At 56.0% G+C, this 15,382-nt stretch overlaps 1 protein-coding gene across 1 annotated transcript; it reads left to right on the top strand.

Moving 5' to 3' along the window:
* The first annotated feature begins 634 nt into the window (after window positions 1-634).
* On the top strand, window positions 635-14,714 carry LOC123591897. The gene is made up of 4 exons (XM_045466515.1): window positions 635-749; window positions 1,125-1,444; window positions 1,853-2,000; window positions 14,028-14,714. Exons 1-4 carry the CDS (start codon window positions 635-637, stop codon window positions 14,345-14,347), a joined length of 903 nt encoding a protein of 300 aa, XP_045322471.1. The 3' UTR covers window positions 14,348-14,714.
* Window positions 14,715-15,382: the final 668 nt, after the last annotated feature.

Here is a 15,382-nt window from a genome sequence, read left to right as displayed (position 1 = left end):
GAGTGTCATTTATAAAATGCTTTGTCATCCATTACACTTAAATGAAGAAACCTAGGAGGTGGTCAGGGGTCCTAACGTTGACAGTGAACACTTACTGAGGGTTTACTATGTATCAGGCATGTTTCAGGCACATTCCACAGAATAATGCGTCTCATTCTGTCAACAACCCCAGCGTCCTCATCCCCATTTTAAGTGGGGGAAACTGAAGCTCCCACAGGGAAGTAACTTGCCCACAGGCACATAGCTGGAAAGGGGGGCTGCATTCCTGCCCCCAACTCTGCCTGCCTCTGTAAGGACAATTACCACTCGCTGGGGCCTTACCACGTAGGACAGGGGTGCTCTACAAACTTTCCCAGCACAGCGCTTGGCACATATAAGGGCCTCAAAAAATAAGTTGGATGAAAAGGAGCAAGTCCCTATGTGGGAGAAATGATCACTCCTATTTCAAAAATAAAGAAATGAGATCGAATGGGGGAGGTACTTGGTAAGAAGATCTGAACTTTGGGCCCGAAGTCAGTTAGCCATCAGCGTCCGGCCTCACCAACTTTCTGCGCGAGCTCGAGCAAAGCCACTGTCCCTGTCCTTTTTTCCTCAACTGTAGAAGAGCACCCGTCGGCCCCAAGGGCCTCCCGGAATGGGAGAGATGAATCCAGAAAATCAACAGGAAAAGTGCTTTATGAGGTTGAAGGCGATTGTCACGCGAGGGCTGTTACTACAAGGTCGATCGGCGATTGGGCGACTGAGCCCTGGTCGGTCCCCAGTTCCTGCCTCGACCCTAGGGGCCGGGCCGAGGCGGGATGGGGAGGGCCCGGGCTGGGGCAGGCCGGCTCGGGGGGTTCCCGGGAGGCCTCCGGAGGCTGGGGCGCGGCCACCGAGCGGCCTCCCGGGAGGAAACTAGAGCGGTCTGGGCGAGACCCCCGCTGGCCGGGTTGGGGTGGGGGGCGCCAGCGCGGCCCTGAGCAGAGGCTCGGCGAGCCCCGGGCCCCGGCTCCTCCCCGCACTCACCCGCGGACTGCGCGCGCTACCACTCCTCGCGATTCGCCTCTCGCCCGGTACCTTTCCCGGGGTCACCCACCAACATGGCCCCTTCACTTCCGGGACACGACCTTGCGCACGGAGCTGAGGGGAGGGACTGAAGGGAGCGTGGGGGCGGGCGGAGGCGGAAGGACTTCCGTTCTTCGCGGCCGAGGCCTCTCTCGGGGCGGGGCCAGGAGCCTCGTCGGGCCACGCCCCCTCAGGCGGTCTCGGTCCCGCCTCCGTGCGTGACGTCCCCCAGGGACCGGTCCGCGGAGGCCGTTCGGGCCCCGCCCACCCGGAGAGCGACCGCGCCGTGGGCGGGAGTGGGGCGGCGGACTGGCACCCGGGTGGCCTCGCGGTCCAGCGACCGGGCTGCGTCGGGCCGACCCCCACCCGCTGCCAGCCTCGTAACCTGTCAGGCGGTCAGGTCAGACCCCAGCACCGACTGCCGATCTCGGGCTGGGGCCGTGGGGACACCTGGGGAAGTCTGACACTACTACTATTCTCTGTCATGGCTGTCAAAGCTCCTCAAGTCCCATTTTTCTCAGATCGCTTTCTTTTCACCCCTCGGGGCTCTTCCTGCTCCCCGGGCCCTTCGGCTCGCGGCAAACTCCTACCCTTGAAGGTCCGCCTCAGTTGTTCCCTCCGGACGTCTTTTCCAGCACCTTCCTCCTCGGGCGTCCAGCACAGGCGCCTCCTTTGGGCCGCACAGAAATGTCTGCACACTGCTGTTGGGGCTCCTAACCCTTTCAACAACAAATCGTATTTACTGGCACCAGTTATTTGCCGGGCACTGCTGTTTAATGTACCCGTTTGCTTCTCTGTCTCTCACCAGATCTGGGGGCGCGACCCACACCTTCTGGAATCCGTGAGGCCCCTGCCCGCAGCGTGTCCAGGTGCCAAGCGAAGCCAAGGAGCGTTGGGAGTCAGGCCCCTGGGGACCCCCAGTTCCAGTTGTACCACTGAAGGACTTCTGCCCTCTGGCAAGTTTCCTAACCTCCGCCTGGGGCTGTTGTGGGGACTAACGGGCATCCAGCAGGAGGGGGTGGGCGTTGAGGAGCAGTTACCATCCACTCATTGATTCACGCATCCAGTCCTCCTCAGGGGTCTCTAACGTGCAGGGCACTGCCACCCGTGTTGCAGGGAACAGAAGGATCAAGTTGTGTCATCTAGTGGGGGCTGACGCAGGTGGTGAGGCGAGCTGGGAGCCCTGCTGCAGGTGCGAGGATGGAGGGAAGGGAGTGTGGTGGGAGGGAGGGCGTTGCTCTTTTACACGGAGCGGGCGACATGCGGATCTTCTCCTTTTTGGTGGCTGTGGACACCATTCCGTGCCACCTTCTCGGCCTTCAACGCCTTTGCTTTGGCTTCGGCTTTAGGAGGAGCCGGGGTTTTCCTCTTCCGTTTCTGCTCCGTCTTCGTGAAAAGGGCCCCTCCCTGAATTCCATTGCCGCAGGGTCGGTCTGGCGTGAGCAGAACCGAATGCGCCAAGCGCTAAAGCAGGGAGGTTGGTTGGGAAGCTGTTGCAAGACCCCAGGGGAGACAGGGGCTCAAACCAGGGGAGGCGGCAGTGGAGGGAGGAAGTGGTCAGATCCTGGAAGTCTTTGGAGCTAGAGCCACTGCTCATGTAGGGTGTGAGAGAGAAGGGTCACCGTGGCTTCCGGCTTCTGCCTGAGCAACTACCCTGCTGCCTCCCTGCTCCAGCTCAGTTAGGAGCATGTTCCGCGTGTTCCAGAAGAAGGCTGTTTTCCAGAGGCCTGAGGTCTCCACTCAGATGAGGGAAGACTTCCCTGTGACATGGGGAGCCCCGCAGCACTGAGAGACGGTGAGCCCTAGGGCTTCCGGGAAAGGGAGGGCCCAGTTGGGGGCCTCAAGGAGGGAGGCTTAAGACTTAGGACCAATGGTGGTGTGGAGCCTGGGCTCTTAGGCTGGGGCTGGATCCCCCAGGGCTGGAGGAAGAAACTCAGCAATTCTCTCCCTCATGCTCCAGTGCAGCGGCCCCAGCACTTACAGCCGCCTTTATGAAGCACCTCTGGTGTGCCAGCCATTTGGACTGACTACTTTACAAACGTTGTATTATGTCCAGGCCCAGCGGCCCTGCTTGGTAGGCATCGTTATCCCCATCTTACAGATGAGAAATCCAAGACAGAGAGGGGTTTGCTAATTTCTCTGATACTGAGCCAGGCAGCTGGGAAGCTCGCGGTGGAACGCATATCTGTCTTACACCAAAATGTGTGTTCTTTCCACTCTTCCAGGCTGCCCTACTTTGCTCGATAAAGAAATAATTTTGTGACCCAAATAAATCTATTTGGTGACATTTCCAGCTGGAAGACTAGGTGACCTTTCGTATCCCTCCTGACCCTCCTGCTCTATAGAATATTATTTTTAGGAGGGAAGGGGGGAGGCCCCCGGGGGGCCTGCCTTTCAGATCAGCTTCCCCAGACTCTTCTGGGTCTTTTCTTTACTTCCAGACTCAGAGCACTCATTCCTGTTCCCAGTGCTCCCGTGACAATGGTGGGGGGAGGGGGGGTTGGAGAAGCGGGGCAGGCACACATCCATGGTTCCTTTGTAGGTCTGACACCCCTGGCAAGGAGCACTGACCCAAATGTCAGGGCTCTGCCAGGTGGATGGGACAAAGGGTCCTCTGGGATCTCTAAGATATTGCAGCTTTGACCTAACTCCCAGTTGCACATCTGGATGTTGGCAAATGGTTTGTTATGGGGTCACGGATGGAGGGCAAGAGGGAAGCCCTTGTTCATCAGAGCCGTGACTCGCACCAATAGTAGACATTTCATTGCGGAGTGAATGGATGAAGGGATATTTTCCAGAAAGGTAGAGGGACTGGGAGAGAGAGACCATTTCCCCAAGTCAGATCAGTCAAGTCTAGTTGCGTTTGAAAGGGGCAGTGGGGCGGCGACGGGCATGGGGCAAGTGATTGAAGCTTTGCGTGTCTTGCTTTCCCCATCTGTGAGCTGGAGATGGAGATAAAGAGCTGCCTCCTTGGGCTGTTGAGGGTTAAATGTGAGAGGGCATGCAAGGTGTCATCGGGAGCCTGACACCCGTGTCGGTGTCTCTCTCTCTCGTGAGTGGACAGGGACGTGGGAATATCACAAACAGACTTTGGAAACCCAGGACACCAGTTCCAGGGCAGGAATTCCAGGAGTCTCAAGCTAGGGCCTTCCAGCCCTGGAAAGCCTCCGTGGCCAAGGGTCCGGGCCCCAGAGGGCTAAGGCAGGATACAGGAACAAAATGAACAAAACATTTTTGCTGAGTGACCGTGAGAATCAACACTGTTGTTCCCAAGCAGTCTATTGTTCAGCATTTAGTGAGTACCTAGTGTGAGCCAGGGTTAGAGGTGGGGATGCAGATGTAAAACACGCAGTTCCTGTCCTCAAGAAGGCTGGGGGGGGGGGGGGGCAGGGGGGTGGAGACAGACAGGTACGCAGGTGCTAGGAGAGAAGCCCTCACAGGTGCTCTGGGAACCAGAAGATCCTGGGACCCAGTGAAGAAGCAAGGTTGGGTGAGCACCCACTGCCTTCGGAAGCGAAGGGTTGAGACCCAAAGCTGGACCGTGAGCATGCTAAGGTTTCTCGGAAAGGAAGTGATAGCCGGTGAGGCGTGCTTCAGGCACGGGCACCGTTAGTCTGGAGTCGGTCACGGGTTCAAGTCCCAGCTCTGCTACCTGACCGCTGGGTGTCCTTCAGCAACGTGCTCAACCTCTCTGAGTCTTGGTTTCTACACTCAAAAATGGGGAGTCATTAAAGTACCTAAGCAATCAGACCTTGAAACTGACTCATGCTAAGATGGAGATAGAGAGAAGCAGTGTATATCTGTGTATATATTAAGTGTGCATCTGCCATGAGGATTAAAACTGTGGCTAAGGCCTTAGGGAGTCCAGGTGATGGTAGGGGGGCAGGAGTGGTCCAGGCAGAGGATGGAGTCTCGGCCCATGGCAGAGTTCAAAGGACTAGAGCCAGAGAACTCAGGAGAGGCCCGAGATGGGGCTGGGGAGGAAGGCAGCAGGCCACAGCCAGGAATTTGACCCTGAGCCAACAGCAGGGGAACGTCCCAGCCACGATCAGACTTCCATCTTAGAAAGAGCTGCCTGGCCCTTTTACGGGGACTAGATTGACAGGCTGAGACCTGGCAGGAACTGGGCCCCAGGCCACTTCGGCGCCCCTTGAGAGAGCCATCAGCGGACGGACGGTAGGAGTGAGCCCAGCGCTTCCTGAGTGCCGACATCTCTTGCACACACAACCCCCTAACCCTCATCGCAGCCGTGTGAGGATGAGAATGTCCCTGTGCCGGGTACATCCAAGGAGGCAGGACCTTAAAGAGCCATAAGCAGCAGGACTAGGATCTGAACTCCGCTCTGGGGCTTGAACTGTCCCGGGATAGATGAAGTGACTAGAGGCAAGGGTGGAGGAAGAAGACAAGGACAAGGAGCCCCTGGGGACACTGACAGCTAAGGCCCAGGAAGCAAAGGACACTGCAGAAGACGGGGGGGGGGGGGTGTCATGGAGGCCTGGGGAGAGGAGAGGGTGGCCACGGAGGCCAGGGCCCCAGCCAGTTTGCCCAGTTAGGTGCTGGTCTCAGACTGGTTCACTGAGAACCCAGGGGCTATAGAGAGTAGTTGGGGAGGTGGAAAGGGAGACCGTGACTTTGCTGGCAGGAGAAAGGGTGAGATGAAAGGACAGTGGAAGAAAAAGCGGTGGGGTTGGGCTGGGGGTGTGCTGGTACCGTTCCAGCCTGGGGAGGGGAAGAGAGGAGCCAGTTGAGGCAGAGGAGTTGGAAGTGCCAGAGGGAGTGAGCCCTCAAAGGAGTGAATTCCCCGATGCTGCTTACTGAGGGGGGTGGGGAGGGGAAGGGGCACGCAGGGCAGCTCCAGGCTCCCCTGCTGGAGGCAGAGAGGGCGAGTGCCTGCAGCCTGGGTCTTTCCAGCCTCCAGCCCTTTGCTTTGCCCAGCAATGTTGTAAGGCACACAACTTTGCGACCCTCTTTAAATGCTGGGTGCTTTGAACGGGAGGGAAATGGCTACTGAACGACAAGACAGAAAGCTCACCCCAGCCCACCCCCCACCCCCCACCTCCCAACCTTGCCAGGGGAGGACCCAGGGTGGAGTAAGGGTGCAGACACTCCTTTTACCCACCCTGCTGGAGTAATGGAGGAGTTGGCAGTAACCGTAACGGTTCAGCGAAGCTCCGGGACGTGAGCCTGCCAGGGACCTGGAAATCTCTCAGAGAGAGCCGCCTCCCTCCCGATGGAGTTTGCTGTCATCGCATGTCATCGATCCTGTATTCACCAGACCAAAACCTGATATCCCTGGCCAGGAGTGAGATTCCCCCATTAGCCTGTGAAATCTTTGCTGCCCACATAGTGCCAGGTGGTGTCGAGAAGGGCACAGAGACTGTAAGCTCATTCACGGAATACCCTCCCCTTGGCAGGCAGCAGGAGTGGGGGCCAGGACTGGCAGATGGGCAGGCTTAGAGCCCAGCTCCCAGCTCCCCCACTTGCCACGTGTACCACCTCTGTGAGGTTCAGAACGTAGGAGAAGGGTGGGGAGGCCGAGTACAGTGTCCAGCCCAGGGCAGTCGCTCAGTGAATCCCAGCCAGTGTCCCTTTACATCCTTTCTACCCATTGACCCACTGGATACCAGTGACCCACTTTACAGATGAGGCAGCACCACTCAGGCTGATTACAGCCTCTGTCTCCTCCAGGGGCAAACAGGTGTACGTGCAGGACTGTTCTCGCCCCGCAAAGAGCTTTGTAAGACCCAGAAAATTATAAGAGCTTTCCACATTTGCTTAAATGCTTAAGACATCTGGCAGCGTTGGGCTCCCCAGCCCCCTCTTCTGCTAAGGAGCAGCTAATCCCTTTGGACAGTTTGCACAGCAGCCTGTGTGGGCTGGCAGTGCCGTGGCCCTGCCCGGAGGGTGGATTGGCGGGGGAGGCCGGAAGAGGGAGGAGGGAGAGCAAGGTATGATTTCCAGGTCAGAGTCTGGGACGTACGGCAACACAGTAATTAAGAGAAGATCTACTCCAGAGGTTGCGCAGAGCTTGGGATGACCCTGAGTGTGGTTTGGAGGAGTCGTGATGTTTGCACATGCTCTTGGTCCTTTGAGTCTTAGAACTTGACCCGCCGATGTCCTTGGGCTGGGCTGATTGGCAGAACAGCCTTTCCTCCCCCAGGTGTCTCGGCAATTCCACAGCTGGTACGGGCGGGAGGATGGGAGGACCCTCTCTAAATACAGCGCCATGATGGGAAAGCCATTCTCACATCCGAGGATGGTCAGAGGAGGAAACCGGCCAGGAGAGCAGGCAGAAACAGGCAGGCCCGAGGCCCCTCTTCTCAGATCAGTGAGGTGAAACCCAGGACCAGATTGGTGAAACCCAGGACAGCCTGGTCCTGTTCTTTTTCTTTAACACTGTTCTTTAATGTCTATTTTTCAGAGAGAGAGAAAGAGTGCGAGCAGGGGAGGGGCAGAGAGAGACACGGGATCTGAAGCAGGCTCCAGGCTCCGAGCTGTCAGCACAAAGCGCAACACGGGGCTCGAACCCACGAACCGTGAGATCATGACCAAAGCTGAAATTGGATGCTTAACTGACTGAGCCACCTCGGCACCCCCCCCTTTTTTTTTTTTTTTTATGTTTTCTTATTATTTTGAGAGAGAGAGAGAGAGAGTGCATGGGGGAGTGGGGAAGGGGCAGAGGGAGGGAGACAGAGAATCCCAAGCAGGCTCCCTGCTGTCAGCGCAGAGCCCGACACGCGGCTCGATCCCACGAACCTGTGAGATCCTGACATGAGCTGAAACCAAGAACATGCTCAGGAACTTCCAAGAGTGTTGACGACGCCACCCGGCAAAGCCTCCCACTGACGCAGCGCGGTGGGCCTCTGCCCTCAGTGACTCCGAGGGGGACGAATGGATCCTAAGGAAGGTGGTGGCCCTGGTCTGCCAGAGTGCGAGGGTCTCTGGGGCCTGACTGGGGACGTGCCGGTGGGTGGATATCAATGTCAGCCACCACTACTGACGCAAGTGGGGCTGGGAGCCGGCCGCCCGAGGAGGGATGCGCTGTTACGCGCCCACCGTGTCAGTACAGCTCAGCAGGATCCGGTGAGCACCACGGGGGCCCCGGCGGAAGCCACACCCAGCCCCGCCGGGTAGGGAACAGACGCTCCAGAGGTGTTCACCTTCTGGGCTCCGCCACGTCCTGTGCAGGCTCTGGAACCTTCCTTTCCTCGTCTGCCGAAGGGGGAGAAGAGCACGTCGCCCTTTGCGCCACATGCCTTCACCACACGGATGTCCCCCTCGCGTGGCCTTCATCATTTTGTGTATTTCCTGGTCTCGGTTGTCCTTTCTCTTCATAATGCTCTGTGATTCTATTATATATACACACACATATATGTGCATAAACGTCCTTCCATCTGCGGCGTCTGCTTTATACGCCCTCTGAAATCCCACCTGGCGTCCAGTTGGGTAAAAGAAAGGAAGGAAAGGAGGGAAGGCCGGCCCGCACCGCCGGTTGTGGACATGCCTGGCTCTCCCACTAGGAGGCAGCACAGCACCGTGCGAAGGGTGGTGGAGGCCCTGGTCCTCTAAGTCCCATGGGGAGCTGTGTGGCTTTCAGCAATTTATACCCGTAATCTCCCCGGATCCTAGCCTCCCCACCCCTACAACCTTGCAGGCTGGTAAGGCGTAACCCCCCTAGATACCATGTAGATTATATGAAGTAACGTATGGAAAGTGCCTGATTCCGCTTCCAGGGGACATTTAACGATGTCTGGAGACACGCGTGGTTGTCACACTCGGGGGAGCGGATTCATCCGGTAAGTAGGGGCCAGGGATGCTGCTAACACCCTGCAGTGCATCGGGACAGGCCCCCCAACACAGAATCATCTGGCCACGAGGTCACTAGCGCCGAGGTCGAGAAACCGTGGCCTTACTTGCAAGTCGATTTTGAGCTCCTAGAGGGCAGCAAGTGTGTCTTCTCCGTTTCTGTGTCTTCCTTGGGGCCTGTCATACAGCGTGCAGTCAGTGAGCGAGTGCAGGATTGAGCTGAAAGGTTAAGTACTGGCAGAAGAGGTGGCATGGGTACAGTGGGTAGGAAGAGGGGTGACCGACTAGAAAAACTCACTGGCATGGAGTGGGGTTGCACACCTAACTGCATTAGCATGGCGGCTTCCTGAGAGATGAGTCTGATTTGCAAAAATGAAATTGGTTCTAAGCATCCTAATCAGGTTGTTTTAAATGCTGGCGATCAAGGGGACCCTTCGAGAACTTTCTAATTTTTTTTAATGTTTATTTATTTTTGAGAGAGAGAGAGAGAGAGAGAGCAGGAGAGGGGCAGAGAGAGAGGGAGACACAGAATCTGAAACAGGCTCCAGGCTCTGAGCTGTCGGCACAGGGCTCGAACTCACGAACTGCGAGATCACAACCTGAGCCGAAGTTGGATGCTTAACCGACTGAGCCACCCAGGTGTCCCTCAAGAGCGTTCTAGAACTGAGCGACCCCGTTTGGAGCCTCTGCCCCAGGACACTGTCACAATGGGCTGGAATGACAGAGTCAGGTTTTCTGCCTCCTACAAATCTCAAGAATGTTGTTTCTGTTTCCCACCACCAACCTGCACCCCAGACCCTGGCCAATATTTACAGAACCAAATGGCAAAGAGTCTAAAAGTCTCATTACTGGACAGCAGTGGACTGGCTGGCAGAGCAGATCAGGGAGCGGAGACAGCTATTTTTGACTAGTTGATGGGCGGTCACGTGGATAAGGGCCTGGCCGTGTCCCATGTGAACTTCTAGAAGGCAGAGCAATCCAAACTGGGGCCTGGCATGAGGCATCCTGGGTCTTCGGAAAGGTCGCTGCATGGGACATGCTGAATGTTCTCATTATGGCATGGGGACTGATCCAGTGTGATATCAAAGGAAGTGGCAACTCTTGGCCAAGAGGCGTGGTCACAGCTAATCCTGTGGGCAAGGGCCTTCCGGGGAGGAAGCTTGGGCCATAGAACACCTACTGCCCTCAGATGGCAGGTTGTATGTGACAGGACCCCAGTGCTTGGGCAGGCAGAGTGGGGTGTTCAGGGAGCAGGGTCTCTGGTGGGTGTTGGACAGCATAGGAGACAGTCCTGGGTTCAAACCCCAGTGCTTCCACTTATTAGTGGCATTCGCCTGTTAGTTGCTCATTCCCCAAATAGATGTTGAGTCGTGCTAGGAACTGTTTGCTCCCAAGCGTGGGAGACCACACCCAAAAGCAGGCAATCCTAAGACCATATGGAAAGGGCAGCACTGGAGACGTCCGAGGCATCATGGGAGCCCAGAGGATCAGCACCTAATCTGGGTGTGGGGAGGTAGAGGTGGGGCCGTCCTAGCAAGGCCTCCTGGAGAACCTGACACCTGAGCCTGAACGAGTGAGCAAGCGTTAGAAACAAAATGGCGGCAGAAGGTTCTGGGCTAAGAGAACAGTGTGCCTGAACTCAGAGAAGAGGTTTTCTTGAGAGGAGTTAGAATGTTTTCCGCTGTAAATAGCAGAAAGCCCAGCTCAAAGTGTCTTTCACAAAGGGAATGTGTTGGCTCAGGTAATTGAGAAGTCCTCACAGTGTGGCTTTTAGGGAAGGTTCCACACACCAGCCAGTGCTATCAGCTGTATGCTCCTCCCTCTCCTTTTATTTCTGGTGGTGAGGGCTCTTTCCCCTTTCCTCATCAAATTTTTTAAAAAAATATTTATTTATTTGGGGGAGAGCGCAAGCGGGGGATGGGCGGAGAGAGGGGGACAGGCAGAGGGACGGGGACAGAGGATCCGAAGCGGGCTCTGTGCTGACAGCGGCCAGCCCGATGCAGGGCTCGAACTCACAAACCATGAGAACATGACCTGAGCCGAAGTCGGACGCTCAACCGACGGAGCCACGCAGGCGCCCCTCCCCATCATTCTTGAAGAAAAGAACTTCTTTTCTTTTTTTTTTTTTTTTTTTTTAATTTTTTTTTTTTCTTTTTTCAACGTTTATTCATTTTTGGGACAGAGAGAGACAGAGCATGAACGGGGGAGGGGCAGAGAGAGAGGGAGACACAGAATCGGAAACAGGCTCCAGGCTCTGAGCCATCAGCCCAGGGCCCGATGCGGGGCTCGAACCCACGGACCGCGAGATCGTGACCTGGCTGAAGTCGGACGCCTAACCGACTGCGCCACCCAGGCGCCCCAAGAACTTCTTTTCCAGAAGCTTCCAGCAGTGTTTTTTCTTCTGTATCACTAGTCTGGATTGGGCCACTCGTCCATCCCTAAAGTAATTGCCCTGACCAGGCAGTGGGTTGTACAAACTGGCGGAGCCTTTCAGGGCTACCTTAGGACCTGGGTGTGTGCATGTGTGAGTGTGCACGTGTGTCCGTGTCAATCCCCACCAAAGCACACGATCGAGAAATTCTGGTAGGAAGAGATGCCGAGAAGAGGAACCGTAAATGTCCACTGCAGCCAGCATTTACTGAGTGCCTACTGTGTGCCCAGCTCTCTGGAGCTGCTTTTCGTTTGCGGTGACCTTGACACCTTGGGGACTCATCTAACGAGCAGTTGGATCCATGGGCTGGATGCTCACTGGGGAGGACTCTGGAGAGGCTGGGCCAGCCCTACCTCTGCAGGAGTCCAGAACAGTAGGCAGAGCAGTGGGCCCAGGATGAGGCCCTGGGGAGCCCCCTTATTGAAGGGGCGCATGGGGTAAAAGGATGCCAGGAAGGCACCCGAGAAGGAACATCAAGAAGGAGGTAGAGGAAGTCACAGCGGCTGAGGAAGGGGGTGTGGAGAAGGGATGCGTGACCCGTGTGTCAGGTGCACCATGTGAGGAAATGGGGGGTGCGGCCAGAGTCCTGATGATGACCGCTCCCACTTTTGAAGCTCTCCCGATTCTCCAGGCTCTGTTCCAAGTTCTGAGTGCCCTCACAACCGCTCTAGAGTCTGTCCCATGAAGGTCTTTATTTCACAGACGAGGATGCGGGAGACCGACTTGGCCAGGGGCCGGTGAAAGACTTGATGGAGGCAACTAAGGTTGTGCCAGTGGTGACCTTGATGCCCCCCATTTCTTTTGGGCATCCTCCTTCCTCTGGTCGAAGAAGGCTAATGAGCATAGCCCGCCCAGCCCCTCTCCAGTCTCACCGATTGGCCCAGGGATGATCACATGACTTTATCCAAGTCAATGGCCTGCAGGCCCGGGACTTTTAGGGGAGAGGAGCTCTATTTCTTCTGTGCTAAGTACCCAAGATGGGATGCCGCGAGGCCTGGAGCTGCTGCAGCCATCTTGCAGGCATGAGGGTTTTAAGGCTGTCGGAGAATAGGGACAACACAGGATGGGAAGTGGAGCTGAGCCGAGCCACAGAGAGAGCTGGACGACAGTGTGGGAGTGAGCTCCACCTCCAGCTGTACCTGAAGCCTTTCTTGTTACTAAACTAACATGTCAGCGAGCCGATAAACTCCGCTGCTTGCCTCGTTTGGGTCAGGCTTTTGTCATTAACTGAAAGCCAACTGTGTCAGTCACCTATGGCCACAATCAGGCTGCGTAACAAACCACCCCTGGTGGCTAAAGCAATTGAGCTCACGAGACTGGATTTATGTTTAGGTTGAACTGGGCTGGGAAGCTCTTCTGGTCTTGGCTGGGCTCACACAACACGTTGGGCGGCCGGGATGACGGGAACAATGAGGCCACACGCCGAGGCCCCGGTGGAAGGACTTGTGCCACTGTTGATGGTTTGCCGCAGTAGCTAGGATAGGTGTCTAAGAGGTGGTTTGTGGTACCGATGTAGGGTCGGACTTTTCCTACAAACGCAGGAAACGAGGAGCATACGAGAGGTCAGGTTTGCGGGCGGATTGTCCCTCCACTTGAATTTGTGTGATGCTTCCTTGAGGTGAGATTCAAGCAATGTTTTTATGGCAGGAGGCAGGGGGCCTGTTTGTGTTAAGCCCTGTGTGTCTCCTGCATAAGCACTGACTGGCTGACAGGCTCATTCTTTTGTGAATTATCCCTTCCTGTCACCAGTAATCCAGGTCAGGCCTGAGCAGGTGGGCACATCCTTGAAGCAGCTGCCCACGCGCTGCCAGGCAGAAGAACCATTCAGTTGAGCCTAGATCGAATTGTGGAACCGTCAGCAAATCAATTGTTGTGTTAGATTTCAGGGTGGTTTGTGTTGAAGCAGTAAATATTTGATGGAGTAAACTACAAAATGAAACTTAAAAAAATTATTGTAATTTAAAAGCATTAGTTTCCTGCTATAACTGAGTGTCTGGGAATTCACTAGAACAGCACAGGAGGGGTCGAGGATGCTGGCCAGAGAGCTGGCCCCAGGGGAAGGCTTTTCACTGCTTTGAATGGTAACCACAGATGCGTGGATGTTCCATGATGTGGGGTGCCCAGGTGGGGACTCCCAGTGGGCTCCAGGATGTCAGGCCTTCAGGGTTTGTTTTTGTTTTTTAATGTTTATTTATTTGAGAGAGAGAGAGAGAGGCAGATTGTGAGTAGGGGAGGGGCAGAGAGTGAGGGAGACACAGAATCCGAAGCAGGCTCCAGGCCCCGAGCTGTCAGCACCGAGCCCGACACGGGGCTCGAACTCACAAACCACAAGATCATGACCGGAGCCAGAGTCAGACACTTAACCAATTGAGCCACCCAGGCGCCCCTGTTTTTGTTTTTTTTAAGTTTATTTACTTATTTTGATGGGGAGGGCGGGAAGGGAAGAGAGAAGGAGGGAGAATCCCAAGCAGGCTCCACGCTGTCAGCACAGAGCCCGACGTAGGGCTCAAACCCACAAACCCTGAGATCATAACCTGAGTCGAAGTCAAGTTGGACTGAACCACCCAGGTGCCCCAGGGCTTGGGAGTTTCAACCGCCCACAGCTCAAGCCCCGAGCTGGAGGGCAACTCTAGAAGCACTTCAGTGGTTGCTGTTACCCAGTCACCGGGCTTGCTCTGGTCTCCCCCATCCTGATGGAGCTTTACAGGTTGTAAACCATTTCCCTGTCTTTTACGTTGTCCTCTAGATGCAGTAAAGCTCTCTATGGACCATTTTTATAGGCAGATTGCGTCTGGAGAGAATAGGCGTCCCCCCCAAGGCCGCGGAGCCCGCCAGTACGGTACCTCCAGCTCCCTGGATGGCCAGTGGAGGAAGACAGTCGTATCTGACGTTCACAGCCGCTCACAGCCGGCTTCCTCGGCTCTGACGACTTCACGCCAGCCCTCACCTCACCGCACTGACGTGGCGCTTACCTGTTGGTGTTTCCCACTGTCCGTAATCCTCCTGACAGCAGGGACTGCCTTCACTCGGTGTCCCCTCACCCGGCACCACGCCTGGCTTGATTAGGAGCTCGGATGGTGTGTGAACATCACTAACATCCTCACGCCTCCTGCCTTCATCTCCCTCCCCCCCCCCGCCCCCGCCACGGACGCTGACACAGGGAGGGGCGCGTGGCATTCACTGCCTTAATGTACCCAAGCCTCCCTCCCCACAGCTGTAAAATGGGAATGATGGGGAGGGAGATCTCTTAGCCCAGAGCCTGGCACAGAATAGGCACTTAATAAATAACGTCTGTAAAAGTCTATGAGGAGGACGATTCATTCTGGGACATGATTTAAGGGTTATACACTTGATCTCAAGTGGAGAGGGGTTACCGTCACCCCCTTTTGGCTAGGTGGGATGTCCGTATCTCCTCCACTCTCCCCCAAGCCTGTGGAATTACACTCCCCCCCCCCAACCCCGCAAGCACCTGCAGCAGGTGCCTTCCTGGGCATTGGCAGCACGGCCGGAGGCCACGTATCTGAGTTATGCATGTGACACCCTGCGCACCTTGTGGCTGCTCAGGGGACATCAGCCCCTGCTGTGGCCACCGACACTTCTGTCTCTCCTCCCTGTCTCCAGCCTCCGTCTCCCCATCGAACAGGGAGGCCGCACAGCCACCCCATGGGGGACTGAGGCAGAGTTCAAAAAATGTGCCTGCTTTCACCATCTCTGAGACTCTCCTTGGAAAATGCCCAGAGGGTTCCTTCCCGAGGACGATACCATTGTCCGTGGGCTTGATGGAAGCCTCCGGGAAGGCCCCCGCATTCCCTGCTCCAGGCACCATCTGAGCACAAGTCCATGGGAGAGACAGTGCCGTCTTCACGTGCTCCAAAGGGCTGGCGACAGGACCAGTGCCGGGAATCCACGTGTGGTCCCTCTTCTGCCACCAAGTGGCTGTGTGACCTTAGAACCTGTGACAGGGAGCACCTGAATGGCTTAGTGGGTGGAACTTGCGAATCTTGATCTTGGGGTGGTAGGTTCGAGCCCCACATTGGGTGTAGATTACTTTTTTAAAAACCCTGAAAGAAAAAGAAGAAAGAAAGAAAGAAAGAAAGAAAG

Source organism: Leopardus geoffroyi, chromosome B4 (genome assembly GCF_018350155.1).
Source record: "Leopardus geoffroyi isolate Oge1 chromosome B4, O.geoffroyi_Oge1_pat1.0, whole genome shotgun sequence".
NCBI lineage: Eukaryota > Metazoa > Chordata > Mammalia > Carnivora > Felidae > Leopardus > Leopardus geoffroyi.
The sequence above is the reverse complement of the archived record's forward strand: the minus strand, read 5'-3'. Positions and strand labels throughout refer to the sequence as shown.

Bases quoted from the DNA above. Each gene is read 5' to 3' on its own strand.
- LOC123591897 (XM_045466515.1), top strand. From the start codon at position 635: ATGGGAGAGATGAATCCAGAAAATCAACAGGAAAAGTGCTTTATGAGG. The intron at 1,445-1,852 runs GTCAGACCCCAG...GTCTCTCACCAG, and splicing joins GTAACCTGTCAGGCGGTCAG to ATCTGGGGGCGCGACCCACA. The intron at 2,001-14,027 runs GCAAGTTTCCTA...GTTGTCCTCTAG, and splicing joins TGAAGGACTTCTGCCCTCTG to ATGCAGTAAAGCTCTCTATG.